The sequence below is a fragment of the Bos mutus genome, unplaced genomic scaffold, assembly GCF_027580195.1.
Source record: "Bos mutus isolate GX-2022 unplaced genomic scaffold, NWIPB_WYAK_1.1 CTG1292, whole genome shotgun sequence".
NCBI classification, from domain to species: Eukaryota; Metazoa; Chordata; class Mammalia; order Artiodactyla; family Bovidae; genus Bos; species Bos mutus.
Genome location: NW_027218754.1, coordinates 1 through 10,558, shown reverse-complemented (window position 1 = coordinate 10,558; position 10,558 = coordinate 1). Strand labels below are relative to the sequence as shown.

Genomic DNA, 10,558 nt, shown 5'->3' with positions numbered 1-10,558 from the left:
GAACCAACTCTAAAAAATGAAGAAAGTTTCACCTGCCACATGTTTCTTTTAAAAAAAGTCAATTGCTTTTCAACTCTGGGGTTTCTCCATTGCCTTGTTCAAGTAGCCTTAATCATAAAAATAAAATAAAAAAATAAATAAAGATTCAAATATACCAACAAAGGAAAGCTTCCGTTTCTTAAATCATCTTTCCACTTAGTAGAACACTAGCTTTTTTCTTTGTATTTTGACTAGGCAATTAGTTGTATTGTGGCTCAGATGGGAAGGCATCCACCTGCAGGAGACTCAGGTTTGATCCCTGGGTCGGGAAGATCCCCTGGAGAAAGAAATGGCAAACCACTCCAGTATTCTTGACTGGGAAATGCCACGGACAGAGGAGCCTGACTGGCCACAGTCCATGGGTAGCATAAAAGTTGGGCACAACTGAGCAACTAAGAACAGAAGTATTTCCAAGGACCACATTCAAGAGATTTGGAACTCTTGCTTGACTTCCTCATGTTGACCATGTTGACTAGGCAGCAGATAGCAGCTGATTCTTCTGTACAATTAACAAAGAATGTGTCATTCTGTTCTATACTTTTTTGTACTGTGCAGGAAGAGACTGTACAGAGCAGATGTCTGGACTTGTACAGGACTTTTGGTCCTTTAGAGGATTACAGTTGCACCATCAATGCTTGCCAGGGTGGTGGGAAGGCGGCCCTGAAAGTTTGAGTCCAGACATGTCCAGTGTTTTAGGATATATCAGATGAGTAAGAATGCATTTACCCTTCACTATGTCTCCATAGAAAGTTGCTTTGGGTTTGGAGGTACACACACACACACACACACACACACACACACACACCGCCGAGACAGGTCAAGAGCTAGAAACCACAGGTAAGGGAGACGGAGAAAGAGGGAGAGAGAGACAGCAAGAGGACACGCAAGCTTCCCAACCCCCGGCCTCCACACCCTCCCCCCTCCACTCTGGGTATCCACCGCGGCCCCAAGTCGACCCGACCCCACCCTCACCCACCGACACACACACACACACACACACACACACACCCACTGGCCTGGGGGTGGGGGCTGGGGCTGCCTTAGGTAGCCAGGCCAAAGGGGACCTTTGAGACCTCGGCTTCAAGGAAGTCTTGGGGTCCCCACGGGTGACCGCCAGCCCCAGGGCACCGCGTCCAGCCGGGCCCGGCCCAAAGCTGACGCCCCCTCCCTTGGGGAAGCTGCTTCTTCCGCGTGGCCTTCCTCTGAGGTGCGTCACGGGCTGTGCCAGTGTGTCTGTCTCAGATCCGATGCCATCCTCTCTCCCCTGTCTCCTGTTTGCTGTCTCTCTGTCACTCGCTCTGTGTCTCCCTCTGTCTCTGGCTCCGTGTGTGTGTGTGTGTGTGTGTGTGTGTGCGCACGCACGCACGCGTCTGTCTGTCTGTCTATCTGTATCTCCCTCTCACAGTCCTGGAGTCTATCTCTGAACTTTCATCTCTTTCTGCCTCTGTCTCTCCTGACACCCGCGGCCCGTCCGTTCCTCTGGCCCCGCCCTCTCAGGTGGTGCTATGGCTCTGGCTGATGAGGTTGCGGCGGCGGGGCTGTCAACTGTCTGTGTGTGTTGTCCGTGTGCCTGCCTGTCGCTCGCTCTGCTCTCGCAGGAGGTTGTGTGCTTGTCCGGCGGCGGGGGGAAAGGTGGGGGCCTCGGTAGGGCGAAGGGGCGGGGCTGAGGCGCTCGGGTGGACCGCGCCTCCGTGGCTCCCGGTGGGTTTGGGCACCGGGCAGGTGTCGGGCAGGATGGGCGCTCAGGGCCCTGGCTGGGCTGCGCCTAGGCCCACAGGAGGCTCAGAGGCCCGAGGGCCGCGGGGGTCGGGCGGCGGCGGGGCCGGGCCAGAAACACCGGGCCGCGTGGCCCTGGGCAGCGAACGGGATCGAGGGAGGCCCGGCTCGCCGAGCGCGGCCGGGCCTGGAGAGGCCCGGGGTGGAGGGCGCCAAGACCTCCGCGCCCCTCAGCCCACCCCCCAGGCCCCGCGCGCACGCACGCCTGGCATGCCGCTGGGGGTCCCGGAAGCCCTCCGGGCTGCCGAACCTGGCCAGGCGTTTGCTGGCCGCGGGGTGGCAGTGTTCGGGGCGTGGCGCCATTGGCCGGCGGAGTCTGGTCGCGGGTCGTTCGGCTCAAGTACAGCGCGCGCCCCCACGGTGAGGTGCGGCCTGCTGGCCCGACCGGCAGGTCAGAGCGAAAGGGAGGCACAGCGCAGGGCTCTTAGGGCGCCCGGCGGCAGCCGCCTCCTTCTACGGCCATACCACCCTGACCGCGCCTGATCTCGTCTGATCTCGACGGCTCACATTTGATGGTGGTCTTGTCATCTCCTACCTCTTTCTCGTAAAGCTGGCAGCTGAGGGAATGAGGTAAGTGTAAAATTGAATAACAATAGACTGTGTGGAATCTGTGAATGTGGAGCTCTGTGAATCCGTAGGTCTAAGGAGAGACTGGCAGCTGCCGACGTGGAGTATCTGTCCCCATGACCACGTTTACGTCATCAAATGTGCCATTGACCGCCCTCCCCCCACCCCGGGTGGCAGGGACCCCCACGTGGCAGCCCCCAGGCTCGCTCTCTCTGGCTCATCCACCCTCTAGAAGTTTCCCCAGACCCTCAGTAGGAGTGGGCACTGCTGCGGGTGTGCGTTGTGTGTCCTCGTGCCCCATGTGACGTTGCACGACTAACCGCACTCTGTGTTTGCACCCTTCCTCCCGCGCTCATGGGACCAGGCAGTATGGCGGGAATGCAGGGGCTGGATTCTGCTACAGTCAGGACTTGCTCCTGATGTGCTTCGGGGTGAGTACAGGCCGGCCTGGTCCTGCGGGGGCACGGAGCCCACGCCCCAGGGAGTGGAGGGTCAGTGGGTCTCTGGAGGTTAGCCTGGGAGAACCCTCACACCAGAGAACGTGACCTTGGCGCCCCACTGCCGCCGGAGTGGTCAGAGCATGGCCAAGGCCCCTCGCATAGGGACGCATGGGTATCCCTCCCACAGCGGCAGTGCTGCCAGCCACGCCCTGCGTGCACGTTCTCGGAGGGAACAGGGCCCAGAGCGTCAGGGTTCACGAGGCTGCCCTGCCCTGGGCCTCTCCGTACGGAGGCCAGCGTTTCACACGGAGGTGCACCGGCATCTGGGGCTCGGCTGCTGCTAAGGGGCCACCCTCCCTTGCAGGCGCTGCTCTGGGTAGGCCTCTGGTGGGTCTGGCCCTGGGGCCCAGCCCTGCTCGAGCAACTCTGAGGGCAGGAGGCTGTCTGCTCTGTCCTGTTCACATCTCAGCTAGAAAGCTGGATTGGGCTTTTGAGTTTTTTTTACCAGCAGCTTTTAGCTATATGTCAGAATAAAGTCAGCCACAGAGTTCTCTCCTTGATCTGCTTGGCCCTCCATGTTTCTCTGAATTCTCAAAGCAGCTGAAGCCCCAAATGGGGTGGGGGGGTGGGGGTGTCAGGAGGGGCAGGGGCTGGGGCACCAGCTGCCAACCCAGGACTGACTTTTCTGTGTGTGTTTCCAGTTTACCTGCACGAATTCTCCAGATGTTTATACAGCATCCAGTATACAACAAAGACTACATTTTGAACTCGATGGAATCTTTACTCTGTTAATACTTGTTACATGGACCCGAAGATATTACAGGGTTTTTAATTAGTGAAAAATTCATGAATACCATAGAGAAAATATTTTAGAATTTAATGTTTCTGATATTTATGTAAACTTATGACTTCATTTATATAATTCCTTCCTTTTTCTTGTATATTCAGGCTATGAATATCCTTTCAGATCAATTTCATGTTCTGATACCTGATTTCAGTCTTTCAAATGAATGTACTGTAGTGCTTGTCTGTATAAATCCTATGAACAAACACAGGGCTTTTGTAAATGATGCATTTATTGTAATTATTCTTGTTTAATTTTTCAATGTTAAGCCATGAGAGAAGGGGTTTTCCTGCGATTGTAAAATCATCATGACACGGTGTGCTTTATTATCCTTCCAGAATGTAACCAAGCTCTCCAACAATCACTCTGAAATAAGAAAACTTAATTTCAACCAATTGTTGTTGGATGTTAACGACTGGCCTAAACTGTACTTTTTCTAGCAAGAAATGCTTTTTGTCCACAGCGTGAAGTGATTTAAAAGTACTGGGTGTTAAATGTGAGCTTCTAATGAAATTTGGGCTGAAAGGATGCCTAGAAGAAGACTGAAAATCTCTCCTGTAACCCTGTCTCTGTGGACCTGGATCCCTCCTCTCTGGTGAGACTCTTTGGGGACCAATCTCGATGCCCTGCACCCACTACAGAGCCATCGAGCTGGACAGTGAAGGTGCCACTTCCCAGACAGACAGGGTAGTGTAGCTCTGACAAAGGCCTTATTTTTATGGAAATCATCTTTTTACATGATTGTAAACATGTTTAAAGAATGGACCTAGGCGTACATTTTTAGATTGTGATGACATAGCCATTCTGGATTGTATAAGTAGCAAATGTAATTTTTACTTTTTCAGCGGCACATTAAAAAAGCCAGCAAGAGATGCGTTCAGGTCACAGTGTGATATTTATTATGCAGCTGGTATCTTGGTAGACAGAGACAGCATGTTTCTTTACATGTGGGTTCCGCCTTTAATTTACTTGTACAATTCATTGTTATCATTCTATTTTCCTATTAATCTTTTGTGAACTTCCCGAATATGTGACAAAGTATGTACAGTCTACTTTTGAACTATTTTTATCATAGTATTATTTATTGCTTTCTTTCAATAAAGTACTGAAGCAAAATTTCCCAGGGCCAATAAAGAGTGCCGAGGGTAAGCTGTACTCTCACTGAGAACAGACCAGAGCTGGTAATGGGAGCCCGTGTCATCACACGGACATTCTGTTAAGAGAAATGGACGGATGCAATGGAAAGGCCAGAAGGCGGAAGCATAGGTGTCCCTAGAGGACGACCGACGGTGTGTTCATGCCCTTGGCTCCAGAGACAAGAGGCTCCATCACTTCAGCATCTGCGGGGACAGGGCCCCTCTGCTGCTGAGGTGTGGGCAGCGGGCCGAGGGTGGGAACAAAGTGCAGGTGTCGAGGCTCGCCATCGGTCACAGCGTGGGGTGTCCGAGGGCAACCTTGACGGGGACCCAAATGATGCACCCTAGTCCAGCATCAGACCCTAGTCCAGCATCAGACCCCAGTCCAGCGTCACGGCCCTAGGCCAGCATCAGGCCCTCCCCACCCAAACCCTCCCCCCACCTCCGACCCTTCCCCAGTATCAGGCCCCCCACCTCCAGTATGAGGTGTGGCAGCCCTACTTGTCTGATACTCCTGAGCACACTCAGGCAGCCCCAGAGCAGCAGGACAATAGCTCTGGCAGGAGGTGCATCTTTAGGAATCACCTGCAGAGCAGCAGCAGCTGGGCTTTGTTTCAGGTCAAGGAGAGACAAAGAAAAGGCACTTGTGCAGGAGGCAGTGGAGGCTGTGGGCACGTTCCCCCAGCTCTGCTTCCTCCCCGTAGGGGCTTTGCTCTCCTGCTCTCTCACAGGCCCCAGGGTGGTGTCCTTCCAGATTCACGGTCTCCTTGATATCTCAAGCCCAAGTCCTGAGTTGTGTCCCAGTCCGGTGTGGCAGAGGGCTGGGAACACCCAAGCTCAAGGGCTGAAAGGATTCCAGGGGGACAGCTGGGCCCCAGCAAGTGGCAGGGCAGGGGATGAGGGTGGCCGCCCACAGAGGGCTCCGGAGCAGCACTGGAAGGAGAGCAGTGATGCCTTAGCTCACTCGGGGATGCTGCCCGGCCTGGCACTCAGAGATGTTACTGCCAGCAGCTCTGGGGATACAGGAAGCCTGGTGAGTGACACCACGCCACCCAGGCCGTGTGGTGGGCACTGCTAACCATGTCCTCGGTTTTCATTCTGGTTCCAACTGTCCCTCCAAGGGCTGACGGGCTCCTCTTCCGAACGGCACAGACATTTTCTTTCTGTGGGTGAACGCATCCCTTGTTTCTGTTGGCGCTGTTGTCGCTCATCGTGTGTTTTCCTCTTTACAACCTGTGCTTGCTGCTCTTCCAGTTTAACTTAGGAGCAGCCCTCATTTTCTGCATTTCTAGTTGTCAGCATTCACTGGGGCTTTCCAGGTGGCGCTAGGGGTAAAGATCCTGCCTGCCAATGCAATAGATAATGAGAGATGTGGGTTCGATCCCTGGGTTGAGAAGATGCCCTGGAAGAGAGCATGGCAACCCACTCCAGTCTTCTTGCCTGGAGAATCCCATGGACAGAGGAGCTAGTGGGCTACAGTTCCTGGGGTCGCAGAGTCAGACACGACTGAAACAGGTTAGCACACACTCAGGTTTTAGTTCAGTCGCTCAGTTGTGTCCGACTCTTGTCACTCCTTGGATTGCAGCACTCCAGGCTTTCCTGTCCTTCACTATCTCCTGGAGTTTGCTCCAACTCATGTCCATTGAATCATCATGCCATAGAGCCATCTCATTCCTGTTTCATCCACGAGAGAGGTGGCTGGAGCTCGGCAAAGTGTCTGGTCCCACTGGGTGGGTGTGAACCTGCCCTAACCGCTCCCTAACCACATGACTGTCACTGTGTCCTCCTCTGTAAATCGGGAGGGGGAAGCACCTGCTTGGTAAGGGGCACACACGGCATCTGGTACATAATCAATGCACCATCCATCTCAGCATTGTATTTACTACTAATAGGGATAGCATTTAATAATCTGCTCCTTTTTCTCTCTTGTCACTAAACTGTGCTCCAGACCACATCTGCTTTACTTACCCCTGTAAATCCCACACCCAGCACAAACGAGACTCAACACATTTGTGGCTGAAGAGGCAGGAACATGCGCTGTCCTCAAGGAGAGGAAGCTGAGTGATATGGGGGCCTGATGATAACCCTGTCTGATGAGGGGACCCCAGGAGGACCTGTGTGGCTGTCGGGTGGGGTGGGGGGCATGAGCAGAACCCCTGATGAGCTCCTGGGGATGGGGAAGGTGGCAGGAAGGAGGGCGGGCTGTTCCTTGTGGGGTGTCCACAGATTGTACTTCACCCCTCACTGAGGAGCACTTAGGCCGTTTCCAAACACATGTCACTGTTAGGATGAAACAATCATCGCCCAGCTCCTACTCAATCAATTTCGTAGAATATGTTTCTAGCACTGGAGTACAATCATCTGCTTTATTCATTCCATGCTCCGTTCATCCACCCAGCCAGCCAGCCATCTGTTCATCCATCCACCACTCACTAATCAATCCATCCATCCACTCTTAATTAATCCATCCATCCTTAATTCATCCATCCATCCAACCATCCACTCATTAACTCAGCCGATCATCTCAGACCCATTGAGAAGATAGACGCCTCCTCCACTCCTGCTCCCAGGAGGACCCCCAGCGTGATTGACAGGAGCCTCGTGGGGACGACAGGGGAGACACAGAAGGGAGATGCCTGCAGGCCCTCCTCCCTCTGAACGGTGAAGCACCCACCTGGTCCTAACGCCTCCTTGCTGGGGTGTTCAGGCCGGCCCTTTTCCTTCTTGCGAAACAAGCGGCTGATGGAGGACTTGATGCCCTTCTTCTTTGGGGCTTTGTGCAGCGAGCCCTGGCTGCTGGTGCTGCTGCTGGGGTTGTTCCCAGGGCTGTCCTGAGAGCCTGTGGAGCTTCGGGGAGAGAAAACGACCTTTAACTGGCACCCCTGTGCAAACACACACCCCTCCACAAGAGCTACTGATAGAAACGGGCACCCAGAAACACCCGTGCCTCAACCTCGCAGCTGACAGTTGGAGTCTCCTTCACCAACCACACTCCACACGAGCAATGCAGGCCCCCGGTGTCAGACAACCGCACCGGGAAGCTGAGATTCTCTGCCTCGAGCTCTCCCCCGAGGAGGGCTTGACTTCAGGCCAGCTGGTGCAGAGGGCGCTCTGACCCTCCCTTAGGGTCGCTGCTCAGCAGGTGACGACGCTCCAGGAGAAGACGTGCTCCCCTGCTCTGGGTAGTTCCCCCCGCCTCCCACAGGGTAACCGTCCCCGGCCGTGGCAGGAGAGCGACGGTCACCGTGCAGGGCTGCTGGTCAGGTGACCACACGTGCCCCCCATCGAGTGCTGCCTGGCTCAGGACGGGAGCTCAGCAAGTGGTGGTCTGAATGAGGACAGTGTCAGTCACAGGAGGGGACAGGGTCTCCTGAGAGGAGACCCCTGCAGAAAAGGGAGGGACCCTCAAGAGCGAACCCGAGAGGCATGGGGCCGTCACCGTCAGGAACGTGCCCTCTACCCAGAGCAGGAAGAAAGCTCCCACAGGAGTCAATCTGTAGAGATGGACATTTTCTAAAATCACTGAGGTCACTGAGCTCTTCTTCCCCAGCACCTGAAGTTCACCACTAAACACAGGCACCGAACTCAGTGGTATTCCTTTAAAATCATCCTTGCAACTCTTTCAAGACAAGAGGTGCAGGGCTCCTGAAACTGACGATGCACACACAGGTCACTTACTTGTGGGCGTCCCTGAGGTCCTCATGGGTGGCTGTGCGCAGCGCCCCCGTGCGCAGGCGGCCCATCCGAAGCGACCGTGGCCAGGCGAGGGTCGAGGTTTCACATTTGATGGCGGTCTTGTCATCTCCTACCTCTTCCCGTATAGCTGGCAGCTGAGGGAGTGAGGTAAGTGTCAAATTGGCTAACAATAGACTGTTCTGAAAAAGGCAATCACACAGGCTTTACATTATAACCAGAAACTTATTTGAAGATCTATTAGCTATGCTTTCCCCCAAGTACAAAAAAAACCTTGTTATAGCTTAATGCCATCTTAAAGGACTGTCTTGTTCAAAAAAAGCGGGGCTATGGGGCAACGAGAGCATCTGACTGAGTGCAGAGACCCCGGACGGGAGCCTCCCTGCAGCCGGCCTCGGCCCTCCCTGGAATCCAGCGACCAGATGGCCCTGCGGGGCAGGACAGCAGAGCGATGCTGGCACCCTGAATCCTGCACGGCATGAACTGCCCTGATGAAAGGACTGTGCTCATCGCCAGATGCTGCTCAGAAGCACCACAGCTAGAGTACAAAACCTCTCAGCAAAGCCGTCCAGACCTTTCTGTTTGAAGGAGAAAAAGACACAGCTTGTGCCACCATCCAAGATCATTTGTAGTGATGATGCAGGTTACTGGAACCCATGACAACAAGAGAAACACAGAAAAGGTACCTAACCCCTCCACGCAAACACCATGTGCCTGGATCGTATTTCTCGGTAACATACAGACTGGGGACTACCCACTGAAGTACTTACACGCAGTTCGAGTGTCATTCGCTCACAGTGGTTTCCATAAGGCACCCCCAGGTCTTCACTAAGAGATGATCTTGTATCACCCTAGAGCGGTGGGAGGTTCAAAAGGGAGGAGACATATGGGTACCTATGGCTGATTCATGTTGAGGTTTGACAGAAAAGAAAATTCTGTAAAGCAATTATCTTTCAGTTAAAAAATAAACTAATTAAAAAAAAAAAAAAGAAGAAGAAGAAGATGATCTCTCTTGGACTCCCAGCGTTTCCGCTGGTCCTGGGTGTGAGGAAAGGAAAGACAGTGTGGGAACAGATTAACCCTGCAGGGTCCAAACAGGTCTCACTGATACATTTCGGTGTGTGGTTAAACCAGGGGAGGTTTTAGGAAACATGCATGGCATGTATTGTTATAAACAATGAGTGCGTTGTTTTGACCAACTAACCTGTGCTTTTTTGGTGGGATTCTGTAAAGAATACTGATCCCGTGCAGCCCCACAGGAGCTTGGTGACAACAAAGTAACTTAGTGCAAAATACAGCTGAACTCATTTAAGAGCAGCTGGATAAACTGGGCTCCCTCCCCTGAGCTCTAACAAGAACCCTCAGACAACAGAAGGCTACAAAGGCTAGAAATTTTCCACATGGAACTGAACAGGGATCAATCTCAAATTCAAGTTAAAATAAGCATTTATAAAAATCAGAAAATAACAACGAACAGAGCAGGGAAGTGACACGCCTGGGTTGACTATGGACTCAGTGGAGACAAACACCTGCCTCAGAGTCACGGCCCAGGCCAGCCCCTTCCCCCGGGCCTCCTCCTGAGGAAGGCCTCTGGGTCTGCGCCTGGCTGCCCTCCCCCAGGATGGGAGCTGCCCCACTGGTGCCACATGTGGCTAGGAAGGGCAGTGCCGTGTCCTCGCTGAACAGGAGGGCAAAGCAGGCCACAGAGCAGGCGAGCAGCACACCCAGGTCACCAACCCCAGGGGGACGGCGCTGCTCTGCTGTGCTCAGCAGAAGGGCTCCCGGGCACTGAGCTGCCTGAACTGGAGCACAGCCACCCCAGTCCTGCGGGAAGGCCCAGGAGTGCTCGGTCAGCGGGCTGGGAGCAGGAGAGGGACAAGGAAGGCCAGCCCTTGGGGCACTGGACTCCAACAACAGGGGCTCATCCAAGTGACCCGAGGGGAGAGGCAGAGAGCTCCCTCCTGATGCTCCCTCCATCAGGGATGCCGTGATGGACACGAGAGCCTCTGGAGGAAAGCAGGCTGGACAGCACCATGGTTAAGTGTCCAGGCTCTGATCAGACC

At 54.0% G+C, this 10,558-nt stretch overlaps 1 protein-coding gene and 1 long non-coding RNA gene across 2 annotated transcripts; one reads left to right on the top strand and one right to left on the bottom strand.

Annotated features, from left to right (window-relative positions):
- Positions 1-2,248: 2,248 nt before the first annotated feature.
- On the top strand, positions 2,249-5,144 carry LOC138986770 (uncharacterized). Its single transcript, XR_011463429.1, has 3 exons — positions 2,249-2,385; positions 2,747-2,813; positions 3,524-5,144. It is a non-coding gene; the product is annotated as an uncharacterized lncRNA (long non-coding RNA).
- A 133-nt stretch (positions 5,145-5,277) lies between these two features.
- LOC102281883 (liprin-alpha-1-like) lies at positions 5,278-9,341 on the bottom strand. The gene is made up of 4 exons (XM_070366709.1): positions 9,266-9,341; positions 8,481-8,632; positions 7,477-7,649; positions 5,278-6,146 (listed from the first exon to the last, which is right to left on the bottom strand). The coding sequence occupies exons 1-4, from the start codon at positions 9,281-9,283 to the stop codon at positions 6,091-6,093; spliced, it is 399 nt and encodes a 132-aa protein (XP_070222810.1). The 5' UTR covers positions 9,284-9,341; the 3' UTR covers positions 5,278-6,090.
- Positions 9,342-10,558: the final 1,217 nt, after the last annotated feature.

Coding starts and splice junctions, on each gene's coding strand:
- LOC102281883 (XM_070366709.1), bottom strand. Junction 7,650..8,480: donor GACCTCAGGGACGCCCACAA/GTAAGTGACCTG, acceptor CTCTCCCCGAAG/CTCCACAGGCTCTCAGGACA. Junction 6,147..7,476: donor CAAGGAGGCGTTAGGACCAG/GTGGGTGCTTCA, acceptor TTGCATTGGCAG/GCAGGATCTTTACCCCTAGC.